This window comes from Glarea lozoyensis (assembly GCF_000409485.1).
Source record: "Glarea lozoyensis ATCC 20868 chromosome Unknown GLAREA21, whole genome shotgun sequence".
Taxonomy (NCBI): domain Eukaryota; kingdom Fungi; phylum Ascomycota; class Leotiomycetes; order Helotiales; family Helotiaceae; genus Glarea; species Glarea lozoyensis.
The window spans coordinates 171,474-196,204 of NW_007360996.1; the positions used below are offsets into that span (position 1 = coordinate 171,474).

General features: G+C 46.7%; 7 protein-coding genes across 7 annotated transcripts; 6 read left to right on the forward strand and 1 right to left on the reverse strand.

The window, feature by feature from the left end:
- Nucleotides 1–515: 515 nt before the first annotated feature.
- On the forward strand, nt 516–1,999 carry GLAREA_12840 (Metallo-dependent hydrolase; the record flags this gene model as incomplete). The annotated part of the gene is made up of 2 exons (XM_008084603.1): nt 516–977; nt 1,025–1,999. 2 exons carry the CDS (start codon nt 516–518, stop codon nt 1,997–1,999), a joined length of 1,437 nt encoding a protein of 478 aa, XP_008082794.1.
- A 538-nt stretch (nt 2,000–2,537) lies between these two features.
- GLAREA_12841 (signal sequence receptor alpha chain) lies at nt 2,538–3,477 on the forward strand (the record flags this gene model as incomplete). The annotated part of the gene is made up of 4 exons (XM_008084604.1): nt 2,538–2,609; nt 2,664–3,116; nt 3,162–3,170; nt 3,223–3,477. The coding sequence occupies 4 exons, from the start codon at nt 2,538–2,540 to the stop codon at nt 3,475–3,477; spliced, it is 789 nt and encodes a 262-aa protein (XP_008082795.1).
- Nucleotides 3,478–4,473: 996 nt separating this feature from the next.
- On the forward strand, nt 4,474–5,499 carry GLAREA_12842 (Clavaminate synthase-like protein; the record flags this gene model as incomplete). The annotated part of the gene is made up of 1 exon (XM_008084605.1): nt 4,474–5,499. The coding sequence occupies one exon, from the start codon at nt 4,474–4,476 to the stop codon at nt 5,497–5,499; it is 1,026 nt and encodes a 341-aa protein (XP_008082796.1).
- Nucleotides 5,500–6,499: 1,000 nt separating this feature from the next.
- GLAREA_12843 (capsular associated protein) lies at nt 6,500–9,606 on the forward strand (the record flags this gene model as incomplete). The annotated part of the gene is made up of 4 exons (XM_008084606.1): nt 6,500–6,534; nt 6,624–6,682; nt 6,730–7,073; nt 7,126–9,606. 4 exons carry the CDS (start codon nt 6,500–6,502, stop codon nt 9,604–9,606), a joined length of 2,919 nt encoding a protein of 972 aa, XP_008082797.1.
- An 815-nt stretch (nt 9,607–10,421) lies between these two features.
- Nucleotides 10,422–16,244, forward strand: GLAREA_12844 (uncharacterized protein; the record flags this gene model as incomplete). The annotated part of the gene is made up of 11 exons (XM_008084607.1): nt 10,422–10,917; nt 10,962–11,199; nt 11,434–12,000; nt 12,065–13,273; nt 13,323–13,390; nt 13,970–14,039; nt 14,087–14,568; nt 14,617–14,918; nt 14,974–15,408; nt 15,470–15,723; nt 15,797–16,244. 11 exons carry the CDS (start codon nt 10,422–10,424, stop codon nt 16,242–16,244), a joined length of 4,569 nt encoding a protein of 1,522 aa, XP_008082798.1.
- Nucleotides 16,245–16,981: 737 nt separating this feature from the next.
- GLAREA_12845 (DPP6 N-terminal) lies at nt 16,982–19,488 on the forward strand (the record flags this gene model as incomplete). Its single annotated transcript, XM_008084608.1, has 4 exons — nt 16,982–16,996; nt 17,053–17,473; nt 17,519–17,754; nt 17,800–19,488. 4 exons carry the CDS (start codon nt 16,982–16,984, stop codon nt 19,486–19,488), a joined length of 2,361 nt encoding a protein of 786 aa, XP_008082799.1.
- Nucleotides 19,489–20,468: 980 nt separating this feature from the next.
- Nucleotides 20,469–21,458, reverse strand: GLAREA_12846 (uncharacterized protein; the record flags this gene model as incomplete). Its single annotated transcript, XM_008084609.1, has 1 exon — nt 20,469–21,458. One exon carries the CDS (start codon nt 21,456–21,458, stop codon nt 20,469–20,471), a length of 990 nt encoding a protein of 329 aa, XP_008082800.1.
- Nucleotides 21,459–24,731: the final 3,273 nt, after the last annotated feature.

A 24,731-nucleotide genomic window follows, 5' to 3' on the forward strand; every position in this document is an offset into this window, starting at 1 on the left:
TATTAACGTTTTCACATTTCTCATCAAAATCAACATAATTGACAAACATCATCCGCGAAGAAGCTGATGATAGATAGAAGAAGAAGTGGGAGTGATAAGCTCCAGGAGTTCTCCGTAGCCAATCAGCAGTCTGGGATTGGAGGTTATCAGAGTCGGAGTCGCCCGAACCACCAAGATATCTGGGGAACCCCTGAGCTTGGGCCTCGCTTCCATCTTGCCCTGAGATGGCGTCTGCAGGTGGAAAGTTTGAACATCATGGATGAACCCGAAACTCTTCGTATCTTTTGATAATTGAGATACTCGGTGGATTCCTATCCACAAATAATTCCTGCATTTCCGGGGTTTAGGTACGACAGTATAGTAAGTTGGGCAGTGCAGAATGCTTTAGCGAGCAAGGACTTTTTTCCAACACAGCTGAAGCCTTTCTATTGCGTCGAAACACGAATGAATAGCTGGAAGAAAACAACACTTTAGGTTTCATCTTCGAGTAATCCCAATAAAATCAATCTGTCAGGATGTCGTCAGCAAGGTCAACCCTTTACACAAACGCAACAATCCTCACAATCAATTCATCACGGGACATAATCCTCGACGGAGCCATTCTCGTCACTGGAAATCGAATCTCAGCAATTGGCAAGACAACTCAACTTTCCGAATCACCCCCTAAGGATACCAAAGTCATCTCGCTTGCAGGTCGCATCATTCTCCCTGGACTCATCAATACACATTCTCACCTCGCTCAGTCCCTGTTGCGTGGTTTAGCAGAGGATCTCCCTCTTCACTCCTGGCTATGCGATGCCGTATGGCCTCTTGAAGCATGCTACGATGCCGATGATGGATACGTGGCTGCTCGGTTGACGATTGCAGAGATGTTGAAGTCTGGGACAACCACCTTCCTAGAGAGCATGCTGACCCATCGATCCGGGTTTGAAAACGTTGTGAGAGCTGTTAGTGAGAGTGGAATTAGAAGTTGTCTTGTGAGCAGTGCGATGCCTTTGAGATAAAACTTGACTGATTTTAACAGGGAAAATTGGTGAAATTCGAGGAAAGCAACAAGAAATTAGGTATCAAAGACCCTCGGGATAAGGATGTCGATGCAATGTCTATTTCCTCAATGCTTGCTGCGCACTCGAAACATCATGACTCCTGCAACGGCCGCTTGCAAGTCTGGGCAGCTGCTGGAACACCCCGTGGATCTCCTCTCACATCGCATCGTGCTATTGGCGAAGCCTGCAGAGAGCATGACATTGGACTTACGATGCATTGCGCTGAAGCTCCCAAAGATCTCACCATCTATAGAGACAGTTACGACTGCACGCCAATGGAGTTCTGTGAAGCAGCTAAACTCACGGGTCCGAAAACTGTACTCGCACACATGGTTCATCTTGAACTAGATAAAGATCTTCCGATACTAGCGAAAACAGGCACGACAGTCGCACATAACCCGAATAGCAATCTGAAACTTGCGTCTGGGATTGCAAAGATTCCCGAGATGTTGGCAGCAAACGTAAATGTCAGTCTTGGGACCGATGGAGCTCCTTGCGGGAATACATACGATATGTTTCGCGAGATGCATCTTGCCGGTATCCTTCATAAGGGCGCCAATCTTGATGCTTCCATAGTAGGCGCGGAAGAAGCTTTGGAAATGGCAACTATCAACGGCGCTAAAGCCCTTGGCTTGGAGAATGAAATTGGAAGTTTAGAAGTAGGAAAGAAGGCTGATTTCGTGGGTTTGAATCCTCAGAAGCTCCACACAGCTCCGTACAACGCAGATCAGATCTTGAAAGGCGGCATGAGTCCTGTTACTACAGTAGTATATAGCTGCACTGGCGCAGATGTGGAGCTTGTGGTTGTCGATGGAGATATATTGGTAGAAGCTGGAGAGCTGGTGAAGATGAATGAAATGGTGATCAGAGAAGCGGCTGAAAAATCCATTGAAGGTATCCGAAGCAGATCTGGGATTAAAGCTGTGAATAGGAAGGGGTGGAAATATATATAATCTGAGGCAAAATATTTTTTAATTCAAGATCATTGACCATGGGTCGACTGTAATCTTTGGTGACTTCGCAGGTGCTTGTTGTAAGCAGTAGCTCGACGTTAAGATAAGCTCTATATGATTGAATGCTGAGACATTGAATACCAAGAAATCAGACGACGGAGCGATAGCAAACGGAGCGGAAGCTGAATTTTGTTGTTCTTGCGATGCAGAATGGCGACACCGAGGTGGAACTCACGATGGAGTTTATACACTTCTCGTATGTATATCATGCAGCTATGAGCGATCACAAGCCTTGGATGTTGATGAAGTTTTGTAAATTGATGTGTTCTGGTCGAAGAGGTTGGGGAAATAATTACTGACGCAATCTCGCCGACAGGGGTAGTTCCTTAGCGCCTCCACTGAGCAAGCTGCCACATATTGCCTTTGGCCGCACAACGAACACCTCCTCAAAGCTCTCGAGAATCAGTAATTGCTCTTCAATTCTCGCACTCGTCCCTTCGAAACAGCTCTGCTTCGACTGTCTCATCTATTCTTCATCATGACAATGTACAGATACGCAGCTTTTGCCTTGCTGGCGCTCCGTGCTGTTGGCGTGCTTGCTGCAGAAGAGGTATGACATAGCATGCTAATACATCTTTAAAATCGCTAACAGCTTGACTTGTAGGCAGAAGTACCCGTCGATACACCAGCACAGACTCCAAACCTCGCAGTCTCGGTGTCTGCATCCTTCCCATCTGCCGAAGTCTTTGGTGTGAAATTGATCAATGGGCACGCAACCCAAGCTCTCCTAGACTTCACCAACAGCGAGCCAGAGCCCGTACAAATTGCTCTGGTCGGCGGCGCATTATCTACTCTGCGACCATTAGCAAAGGGAGCTCATCCAAGCGCTTTGATTGTAAAGAATATCACGGCTACGAAATATGATTTGGAGTTGCCAGCCGGAGAGAAGGCTAGCTTGCCATTTACTTTCACGACCGATTTACACCCGGCGGATTTGAGATTGAATTTGATCGCAGTGGTGACGAGCAAGGCGGGGACTGTTTACCAAGTTCAGGCTTTCAACGAGACTGTTACTGTTGTCGATGCTGCTACCAGCATTTTCGATCCTCAGATGCAAGTACACCGACTCCTGCTTTGCCATGTTCCGTGCTAACTGTATCAGTATCTTCTTGTACCTCGTTCTCCTCAGCGGATTTGGCGGAACCCTTTACTTCGTCTACAAGACCTGGATCGAGACTCTCTTCCCACAAACAAAGCGGGGCGGTAAGGGTGGAGAGAGAGCTAAGCGTTCATCTGGTGGCTCTAAAAAGGCTGTTGATCCCAAGGACCAGGTCTCAGTTATTGGCGCCGATGGACCAGCTGTTACTACCGGTGCTCTCGCCCAGAAGGCTTATGATGAGAGCTGGATTCCAGAGGGACATCTTAACAGACCAGCTGCCAAGCGCGTCAAGAGTGGCGCTTCTTCCAAGATGAAGTAAATCATCCATTACGAATGAAGATTTTTCCAATTGAATTGGCAATTTTGGAGATAAGAAGCGGAGAGTCAGATAGTGGTTGAGATGTACGGGATTTATGAAAAGCATGGGTGGCGCTGGCTGGGTGATGGGCTTGAAAGCGATGTATTATACAACAAAAGTCAAACAAATAGCTGTGGAAAATGGTAAACATTTGTCCCCACGCCTGAGATCCTTTCCCTGCTTGTTTTTCATTTTGACCGATTCGCAGGGAGCCCACTTTCCTGCGAAAGAACTTGCCCCTTCCACCTTTCGAATGCTTGTTTGATATCAAAACCCATATTCCTTATATCACTTTGGTCGCTGACAGACATTTTGGACATGTTCTTGTGAGAATTGGAAGATACAAATTGAAAGCAGCTTTGCGGACGGTGTTCAGGAGAAGTTGAATATTTCTTGTAGCTTGTTTTTCCACTTTGGAACATATACTCGCATTGACGTATGAAGCAGAATCTCGTTTTTTCTGTTACTGTAAGTTACACGGTCAATTATATTTTCGAGGTGGACCCTAAATGACTTTCCAAAATCCTCTTTGTCTCCGACACGTGCCCAAGCTATATTGTCACGTTAATATCCCACTCCAGATTTCCCCACATCGGAGCCATCCGCTCTGATAAGCGATATCTCCACTTCCGGTATCCAATCATTTGGGATGAGATACGAACGGAGACAGCCGCTGATACTGTTTGATAGCATCGATACGAGGAGGTTGTTGTATTTTGCGTTTGAAATTTTGAGCTTGGGAGAAAAGGGAACATGTTAGATTGATCTTATGTGAGTTAAGCGAGGCGAGAGATATATAGAGTGAGTTCCTCGTCTTTCAGAAGTTTGTATTTGCTGATCAAGTCACAGTGAAGAAGCAACTACACTGTCAATCACTTGATATCAAGATATTCAAACATCACCAATATTGCAGTCAAAATTACTGTAAACCCTTAGCACAACAATATCATCCTCAAAATGGCTCCAACAAAATACACCACCCGCACCATCCCCAAAATCTCCCTCCACGACTTCCCCAACCGCATAGAAGAAATCACCCACTCCCTCATCACCGCCGCCCAAACCGACGGTTTCTTCACCCTCACAAATCACACTATCAGCACCCCCGAAATCGAATCGCAATTCGCCCTCTCTGAATCCTTCTTCTCCCTCCCCTCCGACACCAAATCCCTCGTCCCCTTCTCCCACTCCAACACCGGCTGGGAAGCCAACGCCCAAGTGCGACCCTCAACCGGCTTCGCCGACCGCAAAGAAAGCTACCAAATGCAATTCGGATCCGCCATGGAAGGCTCGTGGCTCCCGGAATCTGTCCTCCCGGGCTTCAAAGTCCAAAGTCTGGAGTTCATGCGCAAATGCCAGTCCGTATCCGAGAAACTCATGCTCTGCTTCGCCCGCGGTCTCGGCTTCGAAGACGACTACTTCATCAAAGCCCACGACATCTCGCGTCCCGAATCCCAAACCGTCCTCCGTCTCCTGCACTACTTCCCCGTCGACCCTAGCGTCCCCGTCCCAGATACCTACTACCGCGCCGGCGCACACGTCGACTGGGACTTCCTCACCCTCCTCTTCCAACGCCCGCACCAATCCGGTCTTGAAATCTGTCCCGGCCGCGAAGCATCCACCGCTTTCGCCATGGGCGATACCTGGACGAAAGTCGAACCCGCCGAAGGAGAAATCGTGTGTAACATCGGTGATCTACTGATGAGTTGGAGCGACGACCGGTTTAAGAGTACGTTTCATAGAGTCAAGACGCCGCAAGAAGTCGGGGATTGGTTTGGGGGGAGGTATAGTATGGCGTATTTTAATCAGCCGTGTACGGATGTGGTGATTCAGGGACCGGGGAAGAAGTATCCTGCTGTTACCGGACGCGAGTTTACGAAGAGGGCGATGGAGAGGAATTTTAGGGCGTTGGATGAGAAGAAGAGGGGGTTGGCGGAGGTTAGGGTGGAGGAGGTTGTTGTTCCTGAGGGTGTGGCTGTTTGAGGTGATTAGGGATGGATGCGTGTTGATTTTGTATGTATGTTTAAAAGTTTAGGTGTTTTATTATTAGTTTTATTCGAGTATTGGTGATATATTCCTGTATTCTTGAGTGATGGGACATTACTGAAAGTTGCTTTGACTACTTACATATCACATATTAAAACATAAGGTTATTTCCCGTACTAACTCTTCTCATCGATTCTTTCCCTACCATACCAAACCGGCATCTTCCCCGCCTCACATGAACGCCAACACCAAAGCCGAAACTCCCGGCCCCTACAATGACGGAATATCAAAAGAATCTTTCGATACACGTAGTCCCTTGTATATCTCATGAATTTGGGTCAACCTAACTGGCTCACCGTAAAATGCAACCTCGTATACGCCATAATACGCGGTTAAACGCGTTATTTCCGGTGCAAATGTAAGGGGAGTCTGGGCTATGGCAACCCTTGTCTATATATCTGCTTACATCTGGTAATTCGAGATAATTTACTTTATTTTTACGATCGATTCTTCCATTTGCTTCATGTTTGAAAATTTATGGAAATTGGGTATAACATGGATTCTGGAATGATGAGGTATTCATACCACCCACCATATCACGTGCAAGTCTAGATGCGTCCATCCACATGCCATCATCACCATCACTTTTAGCTTCCTTCCAAAACCCCGCAATCCATCAATTGAACAAAACGAATCCAAATCTCAATCCTCCCACTCCATATAAAATACCAGTTATATAAAACCCCCAAACTTCCCCTAGCCTAATCTCGTAATCATCAACCCCAACATTCCAACCCCCAATCAACCCACCCTTCCAACATGCAGTGTAACCACCCTAACCCCAGGTACCTCCGTCGCATTTCACCCGGCGTCACTGGTGAATGCCCCTAACCCGATAAAGGTCTGGCCCAACTAAAGTACGTCGTCGCGTCTTTCTCTAAATTTTGCGCGCGATTCTCTCACAACGTTTTTTGTTTAAATGTGATGTATACTGGCAATGTCACGGATTGGCCTGCAAGGCGTCGTTCTTTGGTAAGCTCTATCCATACCCACCTGCATTTCTTCGCTCTCGAGTCTGTGGTTGGGTTCGGACTTTTGCGCAAGGCTGATGATTGGACTAGGAATTTGGTTTTAACGACTACCTGGATTGCGCTTGGTTTTGAGGGGAGTGCTGCGGTTGGTGAGTGCGCTCTATGATGGTTTGAGGTTGTTTGCTGATTGTGGGAGAACGGCCGGTGCATCTTGGGGTGTTGGTGCTTGGGGCTTGTGGGGGGTTTTGGTGGGTTAGAGGACGGGTGAGAAATGATGCTGTGGATGGACATGCGAAAGATCAGGATGTTGCGAATGGGCTTTTGAAAGATCGTGAAGAGGAGGTTGAAGAGCCAGGAACTGGTCGGTTTGAGCGGGGTGGGAGGGGTTGGCTGAGGGGTTTGAGGGCGGTTCGATACCGATTGCGAAATTTTAGATGGGGGAATCTATTACCAGGAGCTTTGGTGGTAGCTGTGGATCTGCGAATATTGCTATCCCGGAGTATCGTACAGCATGTGGAATGTTCTTGGGATGGAGTTAAGGTATTGTGTTTGGCAATTTGGAGTAGAGGGGATCAAACTAATAATTATCCAGATCTTCCTTCCACTCCTCCTCTCCCTCCTCGAATTGCTTCGCACAGGCACGACCCCTCGATCGCGATTTTCTTCTTCCTCCAGCCGATCGCACCCTTTTCGATACGTATTTTTGGTTGCGCTTTGGGCGTTGTCAGCATATGGGACTATTTCAATGTCTGCCCAACGTTCAACATACATATGCCCGAGACGAGACCCATGGACTTCTGCTACCCCGGTATTCCAATGCCTAGAGTTGCTGATAGACGCGGGAATTATCACTGGTGTCGCCAAACTCGTACAAGACGCTGGATCCTTGCGCAAGTCGTCGAAAGCACTAAGTCGATCTGCCTTGGCATCTTGTTCAATTCTCGGCATCCTCACAACCGCCTTTCTCTGGAAATATCCTGAAAATATGGACTGGTCGCTGGATCTCAGTCATAAGGTCATCTTTGATTTGATTTTTGCTGCCATGTTATGTACTAATTTTATCGGCTCTGTAGCTTATTTAATGGCTGAGCTTCGACCTACGACAATCTTCAGTATTGCGAGTTTTGTGTCGCTCTATGTTTACAATTTTTCTATAAAAAATCAAATCGCCATTTTTCCAACGAGCACTCAAAGATATCTTATGAATATGGGCATGATTGGATTTGTGTCTATAATTGGCGTTGTTCATATGGAAAGTTCCGCTTCAAGATCTCAACAACATTTAGCTTTGAATCGCAACTCATTGAGGACGGTGATAGTGTTATGTATCTTCATGTTGATAGCCACAGCACTTTCAGTGGTCAACTTGGCGTTGTATCCTGGAAATATTTGGCAGAAACATCCCGTTGAGGTCCTGATGGCCAATGCTCGTGCTTCCTCAGATCAATGGATAAGTCAAGCTTCATCGAGCAAATCATTGAAAGAGGCCGTCGTGGAGTATGAGGCAAGATATGGCATTCCACCTCCACCAAATTTTGATAAGTGGTACGAATTTGCAACTGCCAAAGGATCTTTGATCATCGACGATTTCAACCAAATACACAACGATCTGCTGCCATTTTGGGGTATCAAACCCTCACAAATCCGACAAATGACCAGCCATGTCGTTGAAAGACCATGGACAGAATTGGCAGGATTACGTATATCCAATGGCACCGCACTTATTGGACCACATGTTCCAGGCACACATCGCTGGATGTTGGATGGCACCTCAGGGATGATTAATGTCTTCGCCAAATGGCTTCCCGATATGGATCTGGCCTTCAACATCAACGATGAATGCCGCGTCGCTATTCCATGTGGAGGAATGCAAGATCACCAGAAAGCCGCAAAGCTAGCGAGAGAACAGTTTGACAAATCTCGGCTTCTCAAAACGTTTACCACGAATGAATGGTCGAACCGATTCATGGCAACCGATCCACCATTTCCACCTGATATGCCTTCTGAGCACTTCATCCAAGCATCATTCAAATCCGCCTTTGAAGACTACAGCATAATATCCTGTCTACCTCAATCCTCCGCCCGCACCGTCACGCACTGGAACAAGAAATCCATTCACGCCCCGTCAGTGAACCCTCATACCTACGGCCCGTTTCTAAGCAACTGGACCCTCTCCGCCTCTCCCTGCCACCAACCCTCCCTCGCCCACCTCCACGGCTTTCATCTCTCACCATCCGCCTTCAAACCCACGACCTCCCTCTTCCCTGTCTTCTCACAGTCAAAAATGCAATCTTTCTCCGACATCCTCTTCCCCAGCCCATGGAATTACATGGACAAAGTCTCGCACGACCCCGCTACCGACATCGCTTTCAACGAAAAGAACAATACGCTATTCTGGCGTGGCGCCACAAGTGAAGGCTACGCCATTCACAGCAGTTGGAGAGGCATGGTTCGTCAACGCTTCGTCCATCTCGTAACATCCATCACAAACTCCACCGCCATCCAACTCCTCCTCCCCTCAACCCACGGCTTCTCACCCTTTAACATCCCCTTTTCCTCAATCGTCACGAAAATGAACGTCTCCTTCGTCAACGAACCCACCCGCTGTCACCACCCCGATTGCGTCTCTCAATCCATCAACCTCCCATTCGACAAACCCGTCGACTTCCAAAACCATTGGCAGTATCGCTACCTTTTTGACACCGATGGAGCGGGCTTCAGTGGTCGCTTTTTACCGTTTTTGAGGTCCAACAGCGTGGTGATTAGGAGTGCGGGATTTCGACAGTGGTTCGAGGAGAGGGTGGAGCCGTGGAGGCATTACGTGCCTGTTGATGGGGGACTAGACGGGTTGTGGGGTGTGCTGGGCTGGTTTGGTGGTGTGAGGGGAGGGGAAGGAACGGAAGGGGGTTTTGTGGGGGAAAAAGATGGCGGAAAGCAGATTGCGGAGGAGGGAAAAGAGTGGGGTGGGAAGGTGCTGAGGAAGGTTGATATGGAGGTTTATATGTTTCGGTTGTTGCTTGAGTGGGGGCGGATTGTGGATGATGAGAGGGGGAGGTTGGGGTTTGCGCTTTAAATTTGTGGATTGATTGTAATTTTGGGAAGTCGTTGACATTTTTGAAAAGGCGTGTTGGATATGTAGGACTTTGGAGTTTATACTGGATGGAAATGGGGTGTTTGTATAATGAGAGACTGGAGTTTTAATAGAAAAGATATAAAACTGTGGTTGCTGATAGGGAGACCACGGAGGGCAAAGCTCAGTAGCAGAATCTTTTTCTTACTGAGCATTTGCTTGAACTTTCGGTCGAAGAGACCCTCGATCACGCCACCGAGAGCATTTCTACAGAGACAGATGTACGGCAGAACTATACGAAAATTGTTAAATGTGCCAAGGTATCAATGTAGTGTGAGTACAAGTCAAACACTACTATATTTCGTAAGCAAAAGGCACACTCCTTCTCACTTTGAATATTGGCTAACGAATAAGTACCTACTCATGCTCTGCTATCAGTGTGCTACCAGCTTCATATGTCGAATAGGTATGTTTCGAGCAATTCAGAATTGGTATCAGAATAAGCAATTCAGCTGTTCAAATCGTTAATTGATGACTAGGAAGCCTCTTGGGGTCTCTCTTTGTAGCAAGATAACATTACATCCCTTCCATTCTCAAGAACATGACTGACATAATACTTTGCGTTAACATGAGATATGACCTGCTCTATCATACCTATCTTGATGATCAGCGTCTTCTCAGTTCTTCTCTCAACGGATTACAACCAGTCGTTCGTCCGGTTAACCTTATCAATGCTGTGTAACCATGCAGCCGACCCCGCTTATAAACTGACCATTGCTTTTGTCACCATCCCGATCTATCCTTCATCAAAAAACACAATGGCCAACAACTCAATATGGCAGCAGCCCGGCCTGAATCAGAATCAATTCGTCGCTCTGACAAATCTCCTTTCCCTTCGCAATAATGGCCAAGTTGAACCAACATCCATATACGAGGAGCCTGGTCTCGACGAGAAGGCCCACGATGGCGACGATGCTGAGAGTGTCGATACATCATTTGCCCAGCAATTGTTTAGCTCAGGCAATGACACGCTTAAGAGGCAATTCCTGGACGATATCGCTGAATTTGCTGCAAAAGAGCATGGTGCGCGATTTGTTGCTTGTACCGCGATGAGAGAGCGTGAAGATGATGTTACGATCTTGATCGCGAGGAACACCGCGTTTGAAGCTTGTGATTTTGAGTTCTTTGATGGATTTAGTGATCTGGTGAGTCGTTGGTCGAAGCATCTGAATGCGCCACCAGTAGCAGAAAAGAGGTCGTGGGTTCAAAACTGGATGACTTACTTCTGGGATGTTCTCTCGCCAACAAAGAACGGTAGGAGCAAACTTCATATATCAGATCTGAGTTAACTCTTGTAGTCTCAACGCCAATATCCAATGAGGATGCTGTTTGGGACGAAATCTTGAAATATCACGCCACTCGAATAACGAGCGCATATATTCCGCAACTGAGACGGAATTTCAGAGAATGTCCTATGATTCTTGTAAGATCCGACGACATCGATGGGAAAGGGTCGCTCGCACGAATTGAGAATCTGCGTCGAGTCGTATTTTCCATCAGCGACGCAGACCTTTCGCATGTTGATAACTTGAGCCGGTTAGTTCTCGAGGCAAACCAAGTGCGAAGGTCGAATCATGCAAAAGTCATACTGGTGGACTCACAGCTCGCAAGCAATGAAACTAGAAAACTGTGGGAAAGCATTTATTTTCTTGGCAGACTTCGGAGTGCGTTTAAGAGAATGGAGAGAGTGTTCTTAACTTTTCCGAGCTTCGAAAAAATCAGATTCGTCCCTCTTCCGAAACCTAATATCAAACCAAACTCATTCAATAGCCCTCTTGGCCTAGAGAAAGCACTTGAACTATTGGGACTAAATATGACCGCAACAACCGTACACACTCTTCTAGGGCCCAACTGGACCATCAAAGGCGCAAAAAAGAGGTTTGCTGAGATTGGGGGACAACAGGGTCATATCCATGCCGAAGTTCAGATGCTGCTTCATCTGTGCTCGGCTGGTTTCTTGCACAGCGCCCCCTACGAATATATTGGCTGTAGTAAAAGAAGCTGCTTCATGTGCTGGACTCTGCTCCGTTCGCATGGTAGATATTCGACTCGAGGCTGTCATGGACGTCTTTATAGCCGTTGGACGGTTCCTGAAATTGCAGATTTCGCAACAGATCAAACAAAAGCTCTCGGGACGGCTTTGATAAAAACGCAAGACTCATTGGTAAGGAAGCTTGGGGATGATTTTGAAAACCTTGGTCGCCTGCAGAAAACCTCGGTGGTTGGTGGGAGCAGTGTAATTAGTGAAAGCCTGAGTACAAATGAGTCCAGAAGCTCGGAGCTTTCACAACGAGATGATGCTTTGACACAACAAAGAGTTCAGTTGTCGTTTGAACGGTAAGTTTGTTATCTCAAAATGTTTTACACATCCTGCGAAACGCGGTAAACTGAAACAGATTAGACTCGAAAGGGAGCAAGCAAACTCCGCACTCTCAAATGCAACAAATCTTCTATGGGGCGCAGCCGGACGAGCTAGTGCAGATTTAATGTATCATCCAGATTGGCGTGATCGACTATCTGGAGGTCCTCGAGGCGGTACCGCAACATATCTTGACACTCTTTCTCGTGCCCTCACGCCAGGAGACTATCTGTACCAGGACTGTATGGATGACAGGATGCCCGATGATCCAGATGTACTTCAGAAGTTTGGTTTTGGAAACCTACCATCCTACCACGATCGAACTAAGCTATTGGGACTCTACATAGGATTGACGAAGTATTTGCGAGTTACAGCCGAACAATTGAACATCTGGCAAGAAGAACGATCGCTCACCGCCAACATTATCCGTGAGTATACTGAACAAACCTCATTTACAGGAGGAGCTTATTTCCCGTGGTTTCTTGAAAATACACATATCCTAGACGATCCACAAGAATCGAACCACATTGAGGGAGCTATGAAATTCATCAAGATAGCACAAACATTCTTGGAGCCTAATGACCAGAAGAGAAACTGGAGAGAGCTAGAGCCCGGAGCAAAACAATACTCCTTCGAGATTCTCTGGATGGCGCTAATGGGCGCACGACCACGTCCCGAACAAGAGACATGGATGAAGTTCGGATTCTGTGCTTGTAGAAACGACAGTGAAGAGAATATACTGGGCTCAATATATACCAGTCTTCTTACCGACCAGCAGCCAGGATGTCTAGTGCCAGAGCATCTTAGGGCCAAACCTTGTACTTTCACCGAGTTCTGGTGCGCATATGAGTCTGGCAGACTTGTTCCACTGATGGAGGATAGAATCCGAAATGGATTCGCAGATATCAAAAGGCTGCCTCTCGTGAGAGACTATCTAAGTCGACCACCAAGCGTCATGAACCCATCGGTTTGGGACCTCAAACAGTTTTTGGAGATAAACAAGTACACGAAATACCCTCCTGTCGAGTCTGTGAAAGTTGATTACGGATTCCTGAATTGTCGAGGATTCGAAGAGACCTGTACTCTAGCGGAGATATATAAGAGGCTTCTTCGGATTGCGAACCCGTTAGAGTTGCACGAGGCGTGCTTAAAGAATCGGTTGTTTGAGTTGGCAAAGAAATATCATAGAATGGATGAGGGGCATCGGAGGTTGATGAATAATAAGTATTCTAGGGAAGTGATGTTGGGACAGTGAGTTTTACATTGAGTGTAATGAATAATGGCTGATCATCTTTGTTAGTTTGGCGCAGAGGAAATTCTTTGTTGAAGATGGTGGAAAGAGTCGCGAGGTGTCGTTTGCAGAGTTTCGTGAGTTGGCGGGTCTGAAAAACTTTCTACGTTAAGTCTGGCCGGCTTAATATCAGCGGTTGTCTTGATCATCTTCAAAAATAAGGAGTTAGGAGGATGTAACAGTATACGGCTCGTTTCGACTAGAAACAGAAGTGGAGTTTGGAAAGGTTCGGATTCGGTGTACTGTTCTGTTGGTGATACGCCTACGGCTCACGTGACCAAAACACCCACGGACATTTCGGAGGCCGTGGATCTCCGCGGGAAACCCTTTTCATTTGCACCTTTGGCATGGAAACTTCGCCTTGTTATCTTCTAATAAATTGTTAAATTAATTGAATAAAAATCAGGCATGGACGAGTCAGCGGGACCACAGCAGACACATATTTCCGATTACAATTCTGTTCAACCACGAGCGGTAAGCTCCCTTGGATAAAAGAAGACTCCGACTTCCTGGTAAACTGATCATTCATTCTAGTGTGAACAATGCCATCGACGAAAAGTGTGTTGTTTCCTTGAGACTAAGACTCGGAGGTGTAACAAGTTGCACACAGATTCGATGTGACAGGCGCTTGCCGTGTTCGAACTGCCGAATTGCAGATTTGCAATGCAAAGCTTCCGCTCGCCGAGCTGTTATAACAAGAATTCAACCAAGCAGTCCCAGCCAAGAGTCAGTGTATAATAGTTCATCTTGTTACTTGGCCAATATGTTTATAGTGACAATCGACTGGACCGAATAGAAGAACAGCTATCCGCCATTCAGCAGACCCTGGGAACCCTACAAGACCAACTTGCAGGTTTCATAACATCTCAAAATGTTCTAAAGGTGCAAACAGAATCTGTTTTACGAGCTGTGTCCGACAAAGATGGAGATACAAACACTTTGGGGGGTGTGGCGGTAAGCACGAACGAAAAAAGAAAAGCTGCAACGGCATACGAAGGCGAGTCGGCTTTGAGCGTTCAATCACGATATGCAAATCGTATCTTCAAAGAGGTATTGGAACGTAGCCCCCGCGAAAACTCGCAACTGGCGGTTGATGCGGACGTCTCGCAACTTGACAATGCCTTAAATCGTGATAATCCGACGTCGGCTTTTCATGAGAATCCATTTCCAACTCGGATTGTGCAAAACTCAACGCTAGCAAGGATCGAACTGCCGCCTTTGGATGCAGTTGTATCACTGCTGAAATGGGCGAAAGGTGAGAGAGGTTGTTTGTGTTTTGGCCAATACTGACGATCTCATACAGGTCCCGTATCCCCAACATTGTTGTCTTTTCTTCCTCTTGTCACTGCATCTGACTTGGCGGAACTCTGCAAAAAGGCTTATTTTGCAATTGAAGAATGCTCTACATCCGAGCTCATAATTATCAATTCATGTCTCGTATTCTTGATACCTGAGTTTTTGATAACAAGCCCGGCCGATGGATCGACAAATGAGGCTTATGGCCGACATGCTTCCCTTTGCCATCGAAATATAGAAATTCTTCTCGCCAGTTTGAACTTGTTCATGGCTCTGACGCTCGAAAATTCCAAAGCACTGGTGTTAGGGGTAAGCGCGCGACTTGTGTACTGATGAGCACCCAACTATTAGCTAACTCATACAGTCAGTGTATGCTGTGGGGGTTTCTTCCCTCAGCATGGCTTGGACTTTGATTTCTACAGCAGCAAGACTTTGTCAAAGCCTAGGATACCACCGTCTGGTGGCAGCAAAAGAAAGCAGCACTGACGACTTTAATGTCAAGAAAGCCATCTTTGGATACGTGTATATTTTGGATAAGACGCTCTCTCTGCGTCTCGGTCGACCGTCGAGTATTCCTGATGTTGATCTCGCGGTAGATCCGATAGTAGCCATATCCATGACAGAACCACAGCCGTGGAACTTCATATGGTGCTTGTGGATTGAAGCAGCTACTATTCATGGACGGACCTTCGAACAGCTTTATAGCCCCCAGGCGATGGGTATGTCGCATCAAGCACGCTTGGAAGCAGTTCAAAGACTCTCCAATGCGACCATTGCTGCCAAAGAAAAGAATGCGAAGGTACAGTTTTTCTTCTCACACGATTGACTGAGGTCACGGATTGCTTGCTAATCCGCCAAAGTTTGGCCAACAATTTGCCAATACAGACAATTTCCGCAATCAACACCTCAAATTTGTCAAGCAAGCCAACGACGTAGTATATTTCTCGCTTCTGACCTTGATACATCGTGCAATTCCTAATAACGAGCCCGGTATCTCTTCCCCATTCAACCACGAATGCCTAGCTGCTGCTCGAGCTGCGCTTGCCGCACATCATTTGTGTTTTACAAATTATAAGGACCAACATAAATACATTTGGACCATTTATCTCCAGTGGTAAGCATTCTTCTCTGATGGCGCTAGCCAAAAGTTCGGCCTTCTTATTTCGGAGAGTTAACCAGAAACTTAGGACCATCCTGGCGTGCCCGTTTATTCCATTCCTCGTAATATTCTGCCACGCCGTAACGACTCTATCTCTCGACACTATCAACGATCTGGAATTATTTGTTACTTCTCTACTACCGCCTTCCCGGACACATACCACAAGCCAAAAGATGCACGACCTCTGCCAAAAGTTCTACCAGGTTGGGAAATCATATATCGAGGATCAACTTTCCACCCGACAGAATAAGATTCAACCGGACAATCCATTCAGACAAGGCCAAACTGCGGGATTCAATGCATTCAATCTCATGCCCGAACTTCGTCAGACCTCTGAGCTTAATTTTGAGTCTGGAAACTTCTTTGAGCAGAATTTAGGAATAGATGATGGGGCATGGTCGTTTGGAGATCCTCATATCTTGGGAATTTTGGATGATGGATTGGAACTCAATGATAGGTCCTGGCCAAATTTCTGACAAGTCAAGGAAGAAGAGATCTTGGATATTGCTTCCACTCAGCTGGAATTGTCTCAATGTTGAGAATTCAATTGCAATCGCCAATTTGTGGTACCTGGATTTCGAAACTTACGGACGTAGTTCATGGACACAAGATCAGTGACAGCCCTCGTACAAGACAGACGGAAGAGGACGTTGACAGAAAGCTTATTTTATCAGCAACCGCACGTCCAAGGGGCAAATATACAAGGATAAGAGAGGGGTACCAGTGGCAAAATAGATATGATTGCGCGATTCCAAACCCAAGAACTTCATATCCTCTGTATATTTCCATTTGACCCTGCAAACCTATCAATTGTCCTCGCTTGACTCGCCATACCCCCAGTTGAAAGATTCGACGCTTTCTCAAGGGGTTATCTGCAACCCACAATCTTGGATATGTCCCAACTATCAGTGTACTCACCAGTATGCAATTCCGGTTCAATCGCCTTGCCCATTCACATAACCCAGGCAATCTGCAGCCAAGCACGATTTAATTGTTGGGTTCGCTTGGCGACTCGTGATCTTCGGGTCCGCTGAGATCAAAGAGGAAGGTGTGGCACGGATAGAGAAAGAGACAAGCAACTTGGCACCTAATCACGATTTTCTGAAAATCAGTTACCCGATTACAGGCAGACGTATATAAAAGGGGGGAATGGGAATGTTTGTTGAGGGGTTTGTGGACTTTTTCGTGTTCAACTTCTGAGTTTCTTGTTAAGATGCGGGGTTTTCAGGTAATACAAAGCAGGACTCTTGTTTCATTTGGAAGGCAAAACTGACTGGAATATAGATCGGAAGTGTAGCGTTCGCGCTCTTCTCCCTCGCTCTCTCTACGCCATTGGCAAAGAGACAAGGTGGTTCGAAACTCGTCACTTTTGCGGATGCATTCGGCGGACAATTTGGTGTCCGTAGAACAACTCTTCAATGGACTTCCCAAGGCGAGGACGGTTCATACATTGATGTCGACTCCTCCACTGGAGACTTGGTGATTGCAAATATCGTCACTGGTAACTCTTCGACTTTCGTGAAAGCCAGTGATGTGGCTCCTGAAGCCCAAGGTCCTGACGACTATTCAATTCAGCCAAGTGGTGATCACGTGCTGTACACCACCAACTACAAGAAGCAGTACCGTCATTCTTTCTTTGCGGATTACTTTGTCTACAATGTAGCATCCAAGACGACTGTTCCTCTTGCTGCGGATCAGAGCGGAGGTGAGTGCAATTGGAGTCGAGATTGGGCATGACTGACGAATTCAGATATCCAATACGCTGGTTGGTCTCCAGTTGGTAACACAATTGCCTATGTCCGAGGAAATAACTTGTTTATCTGGGTCAACGGTACCACGACACAAATCACTAAAGATGGAGGACCTGATGTTTTCAACGCTGTCCCCGACTGGGTTTATGAGGAGGAGATCTTTGGTGATTACAAGACCCTCTGGTTCTCGCCTGATGGAGAGCAGATTGCTTTCTTGAGATTCGACGAGACTGGTGTAAGCTCTTTTGTCTTACGTCCTGAGTCAAGCTGATAGTTCTAGGTTCCAACTTACAGTATTCCATACTACATGGCTGGAAAGACCGTCGCACCACCATATCCAGAATTCTTGGATCTCCGTTATCCAAAAGTAGGCGAGACCAACCCAACTGCCACGATCCATCTTCTGTCACTTTCAGATCTTGCCGCAGGACCAAAGAAGATCGAGTATCAATCTTTCGCTGCTGACGACTTGATCATTGGTGAAGTCGCATGGGTTACCGATGACCACTCCAACCTCATTTTCAAGACATACAACAGAGTTCAAGATCAAGAGAAGCTTCTCTTGGTTGATACTGCAACCGGTGCTGCCAAGGTAGTAAGAGAACGTAGCGAGGAAACCGGATGGATTGAGAACAACATGGCCATCACTTATGTCGGAAATGGAACATACTTGGATTTATCCGATACCTCTGGCTACCTCCACATTTACCTTTACGAAATTGGAGCTTCCACGCCAACCGCAGTCACCTCTGGTAAATGGGAAGTCACCACTATTCTCAACGTCGATGCCGAGAGAAGAAAGGTCTACTACCAATCTACTGAGCGTGACTCCACTGAGAGACACATCTACTCTGTCAACTTTGACGGAACCGGCAAAAAGGCTCTTGTAAATGACAAGGTGGAGGGATACTGGACTGCCAGTTTCTCTGCTGGAGGAGGTTACTACATCCTCTCGTACAACGGCCCCAACCTTCCAAACCAGAAGCTCTATGCTTCTAACCCAGGAAACAGCACTAACAGCACCGTTGCCGTCCGTGGCAATGTCCCAATCAAGACCATCAATGACAACGCAGCACTTGCTGCCAAGCTTGCCCAGTACACCTTACCAAAGGTGTCATGGAGCACCATCAACCATCCTGATGGATACAGCTTCAACGTCATGGAGCGTCTACCAGCCAAATTCGACCCAAGCAAGAAGTACCCCGTGATCTTCGACCCATACGGAGGACCCAACGCTCAACAAACCGCTAAAACATTCCGACAAGTTGATTTCCGCGCCTACCTCGCTTCCGATCCCGAGCTAGAGTACATCGTCCTCTCTGTCGACAACCGCGGAACCGGATTCAAAGGTCGCGAATTCCGCAACCCAGTAACGCAACAACTCGGCAAACTCGAAGCCCAAGACCAAGTCTACGCCGCCAAGGAGTGGGCAAAGAAGAGCTACGTCGACGCCGAACACATCGCTATTATGGGCTGGTCATACGGAGGCTACCTCGCCGCGAAGGTCGTCGAGACCAACACCGACGCTTTCTCCTTCGCCATCATCACCGCGCCCGTTTCCGACTGGCGATTCTACGACTCCATGTACACGGAGCGCTACATGAAGAACATCACCAACTCCGACGGCACCAACGGCACGGCATCTTACTACGAGACTTCCGTGCACGACGCGACTGGTTTCAAGGCCATCCGTGGTGGGTTCCTCATCCAACATGGTACCGGAGATGATAACGTGCATTTCCAGCATTCAGCTGTTTTGGTTGATACCTTGACCAGAGGCGGTGTTGGGCCGATGAAGATGAATACGCAGTGGTTTACGGATAGTGATCATAGTATTAATTTCCATGGTGCTACTGCGTTGGTGTATAAGCAGATGGCGAAGTATCTTTGGTTGGAGAAGAATCGCAAGGCTGGGGAGTCGGTACATCAGTTTTCGAAGAGGGGACTGGAGATGCCTGGATTGGAGTGAGGGTGAGATGATTGTTAAATAAAAAGTCTTTCGCTGTTAATATTAATTGATTCAAAATTCGTATCACATGCTATGTTGTTCATTTTATTCGGTGAATGGGTTGATTCCAGCGATTTACAGCATAGTTGCCTGCCTTCGGCTCCGGTCAAGAAGCCCAATTCGTCGAGGTCGCACCTAATCAGCATACTATAGATGTTGACGGGATTGCGCGTGATCTAAAGTAACTGGGTTTAGTTATCCTCCTCCCATTCATGAATCATAGATGTTCAAATAGATGATCTTACCATTGGCAATAGCCCAACGATACCTGAGTGTTTCCTGCCTTGAGTTATCCATCTTGGCACAATAATGCCTGATCACCCACGACAAGCGCTCTTGTACCTCTTGTCAAACTAGAGTATATTGGTGAGATTTATCTGTATCTTTGTATATTGCGGGTGTCAATAAGGTAAGCATCGTTAAATCCATGAATCTTTCACAACAATATCCTGTAACGAGTGCCACAGCACTTCAGGTTTGAATTCTAGGTCACATAAGAGATCTCCTTTAGTTGGAGAATAAGAAAGCGAGGGGCAACTGGATGAGGAAATTAAGTCCAAGATAAATCTTTGAGCTCATCTTGCAAATGTCTAGAGCTCTTGATGGTGCAAGTTGCAATATGCATACTCTTCGGAACACAACCTTGTGAACTTTCGATAGCTACTGCCCACTTTACTCCCTCTTCAAACAGCTAGAGTCCACTACAATCTTGACCAAATTACCTTCAAACCTTCAAAATGGAAGAAGCAGTCTTCAGCTCTGAGCTTATACAGCTTACTCCTGACTCCAGCTAGCGAGCTGTTCAGATTCCCGACGCCTTCTCAATATCTGAACATATGATCCCTCTCTACCCTTCTCCTTGCCACAATCAGGAACGTAACATACTCAATTAGTGTGATACAAGGGAACACCCTCCGAACTGCCAGGGCGGCCATTCGGCCCTAACAAGCTTCCAAATTTGCTTTGCTTTTCCTTTGGAATGTAACGCAGGTCGTGCGATCCTTTTCATCATCGAATCTATTATTCGTAAGTGGTCCAATAGTATCATGCTTCTCCAAGACACCCCAACCATTGTCTTCAATCTCCCTAGCCTTTAGCTCAAACTGCGACTTGAAGAACGTGGTTTTCCATTGCACGTCGACCCTAGGCCCATCTCCATTTGGACACTTGGTAAATTGTCTTCTCATTTGTTCAACGTGATCAACAACTTCCTCGCTCCATCCATATCGGTAGCCGTAGTCGTAGTCGTTGTACATTCCATCCCCCATAAGAAGGGGGGTAAATCCCTTTTGTAGTAACAATTGTAACCTCGATCCTTCAGAACCAAGAATGCGGAAAACAGCTTCAATAGCAGGAGAAACATAGTCGAACGATGTGCCCCTCTGGTCCACCATTGGGGGATATGTTCGAGGATGTTGTTCTCGTGCACATACTTTGCGCATCCAGGATGAACAATGGACAGGCAACGAGTTTGACCCAGCGAAATCCTTCCAAACTCCCTGTGGTCTTGAAATTTCCGCTTCAATGTATTGGAGGTGTGATCGGTTTCTGCGTCCAATAACACGGAGAAAGGAGTAGAGAGGGTCCCAGGGGTCTTTTACATACAGGTGGGAGGGTGGACCGCGGAAACAGAAGACGTTGTGATGATAGAAGACAGCTGCGGCTTCGATGGAAATCATTCTATTCACAGGAAGTAATCCGAATGTCACAGCAGCTACTTTGGAGCTCGACTGAGGCCCATAGGTCTCTCGATGATATTCTTCTGGTAAGGGTTCGGTGTAGACGACAATTGGCTCGGAGTCAATCAAAAGCAGGTCATAGACCATGTTGCGAACCTCAAATGGGAGAGAGGCGAAGTTTGGCGCAGGATATATCGTGAGTCCCAGAGGTTCGCCTTTGCGGTATCTTAGTCTACAGACCTTTTTGACCATTATCGACATGGGCCTTTTCGGTTTGACAGACAGAAGTGTAAATTGTCAAAATTCAAGCGCGAGAGCTTGAAGGGAAAAGAACAAAGTGGAGGTTGTGCCAAATTTGCGACCTTCCGAACAAGTCGAGAGAAGGTTCTCGGAACAAGTGCGTTGTTTATGTGACAACAGGCAGGAAGTATTGACCCACCTCACGTGCAGCTCGATCATGTGATAATCAACTCCAGATAATAATAAAGGTTCTTTGCTACTTACCATCAAGAGCATTGGAAGCCATTCAATTCCGATAATGTAAAGTAACCGTAATAGTGATTGTGATACCACAAATAGTCGAAAATGTACGTATAGTTGAGATGTTTATGTTAGCTTAACAGCACCAGTGCTTTACAACACAATGGTGCAGTGAACTGAATTGTCTCAGTGTCAGTGAGACTAAAAATCTTAAGGTAGGGAAATGTCGTGTTGCTGCAATATCTCACTTGAGCGTGACATGCATGACCCGACAACAAAGAGGTAGACCATTCATGGTTGTGAAGCTCTATTGATAATAATTAGCCTACTGGTCCACAACAACCATGTTTGGTGTTATTATGTTATCGTAGAGAGTTTTATCGACCGCATAAATACGATATGTCGAATAAATGAGATTGTTGGTTGGAATAAGCAGTCGTGAAAGGGTCCGAAAGTGAGAAGATCATTTGACGTTGTGACAGGCGACCAACAAGTGAGATGCGGCTCGTTATGCCATATCGGAATCTACAGACTACAATAATTTAGGTGTGTGCGTGTCTTTGAACTTTAATCAAAGACAATACGCATAACGTTCGTTTTCGGATTCCTCGGCATGTCGATTCTGGGACGGCGGCGACGGTTCATACGTAAATGACAATTTCGAATTCGTTTTTGCTGCTCGCAAAATTTGGCCTCATGTAATTCAGATAGCCCGTCGTGTCGACATGTAAGAAATCTTTTCTGTTACGTGACAACCCAGCAACCTGGCAGGGCGCTGAATACTGGGCCGTTGTGTTTCCGTTCATGATCCCCCCGAGGACACAATTCTGTGCTAAGAATTCTTCGTGTTACCATCGAACCAGTTTATACTTTTACCACTATGAGCAAGATGGTGTACGTCGCATTGAATTTCTACTTTTTGATGTTGGGCTTGCGAAGTATTGCTGACAAGTCGCTCAAAATAGGCTTTGGCATGGCGAGCCGTTATGCATCCGCTGCAGAACATGGTATCAGGCATCCGTTCCGACGAATATATTCACAGACCAGACTCGCATTACCAAAGTATAAAGAATCCTTCGAGTCGCACATTCAGTGCTCAGTGTTCGAGATGTTGGAAAGTGAAGTTCCGGTCTCGAGGTGACGTTTCGACAAGTGAGAAAGTAAGCTCGTGAGCCCAAAGAGGAGGTGACACGAAAACCTTCGCAGCAGACAAGCTATGGAAATGTAAGCCTTCAACTTGGCGTAGTCGTGAGGTTTAGGCAACCCAGTAATGCTGGAGATTTCGTATGGAATGATAGTTGAGCCGAGGAGGTGAGCCACGTGACACAGTTCTAGAAGAGCATGAACAACAACACGGGAAGTTCCCAACTTTTCCAACAGCACCGCGGGGAACACAAAGATGATGAGAATGTGCCTCCGGGCAACCCCCACCTGTCTCTGAGTCCAACAATCGTCGCCAATCAAAATCGGTCTGCGCCGCTAGAGAACGTCTCAAGACCAAGCCAATGGAAGGCCACGGCCCATCGTCCTTGTTCTTCAGAGCAAAATGAGCTGCACTCCCCACACATATTTTCTTCAGAAAGGTCTCCTGCATATGCATGGAATGCTTCACAGACTGATTCCTGGTGCTCGCTTGAGAAGTTCAGAGGAAACCTTTGAAATGTTAATTAGTTTTCGGGGCGTGCCGCGCTGACATACTTTATTTTAATTCAAATAATGGCTGCACTGCATGATCGCTTCAGGGGGAAGATGGGGCTTGCAGGCCGAGTGTGACAGCAGCTGGGAGGAGTTGAAAACGCTGAACAGTCAACCTTTGGATATGAAACATGGGGCGCTGAATCTCCGTGCGCTGCTTTGTGCTATTGATAATTGGCTACTTTCCCATTCGAGATGACCAGATTTTGAAGAATGGCTTGTGATATTGTATTTCGTCGTACAGATTTACACAATGGCTTTCTGTTGGCGAGGTCTGTCCGCGATGGGAACCAACCAGAGATGAATGTCGGAATAGTTTTTCTGACAGCATAACAGCCGTTTGTTGTGTAACTATTGATAATATACACTAATAAAAGGGTAAACTATTTTTCTTGACGTTTAGATGGAAGGATTCGTTGAGTGCTTCGAACTGGTATCGAAGTTCCATCACCCATGTTGTTTACCAATTTGCAAGCACACGACCTCTGTCATCTGTCGGTCTATTCGACAAATTGGGAACCAAGTCCCTGAGACAAGCCTACCCACGGACGATTTCCCCGCAAAGGGTTCACGATATCTTCAAAATAGCCGTACGAATGGGTAGATCTACATGTCTGGATGCAATCCCCATACGATGGACATCTATAAATCAAGGTTTGCTCAAGTGGGGAGCCACGATGTTGCAATTGACTTCGACTGTTCCAGCACTACTCCTTTATCTCTGGACTGCAGGGGCCCTGTCGGTCCCAAGCTGTCAGTACCGGCATGATACGGGCTAGCCAATAGTTGGTCAGTCGGAGGTATGAAATAATGCCTCTCACAAGGTTGCATATGTATCGCTCGGTAGCCCGAACCGTAAATAAGGTGCACATGAAATGTTCTCTTCACACCGTTCACACACATCCACCAACGGAAGAGAGCAATGCCCAGAATCCAGAGGCGATCTGTTCTACATATGCTCTCGAGCCGCATGCATTGCTGATAAGGTTGCTGATACTGAACGATATCTTGTTCTGTCGAAAGCAACTGTCGTCCCCGTACCGGTAGAATGTTGAAATGTTCTCGAAACTTGACATTACCGCTGGCATGGTTAAGGTTGATTCGACAATATATTTCCCGTCTATCGTACAACACGAGGTTGTGACAATGTCGGGATGGCCATCAGCCCCAGGTGGGACAAAGCCAAGCATGGAGAGAGCGGAAGCGTGGATCATATTCCCCCCGCCGAATTATTGCTAGGATTCTCCACGCATGAAAGTGGACTCACGAGGTGCGTCCCAGGGAAGCCAACTTTGAAAGACGGCGCTGCAGCATTTACACCCTCTGAATGGCCAGAGCGGCGAAATATGT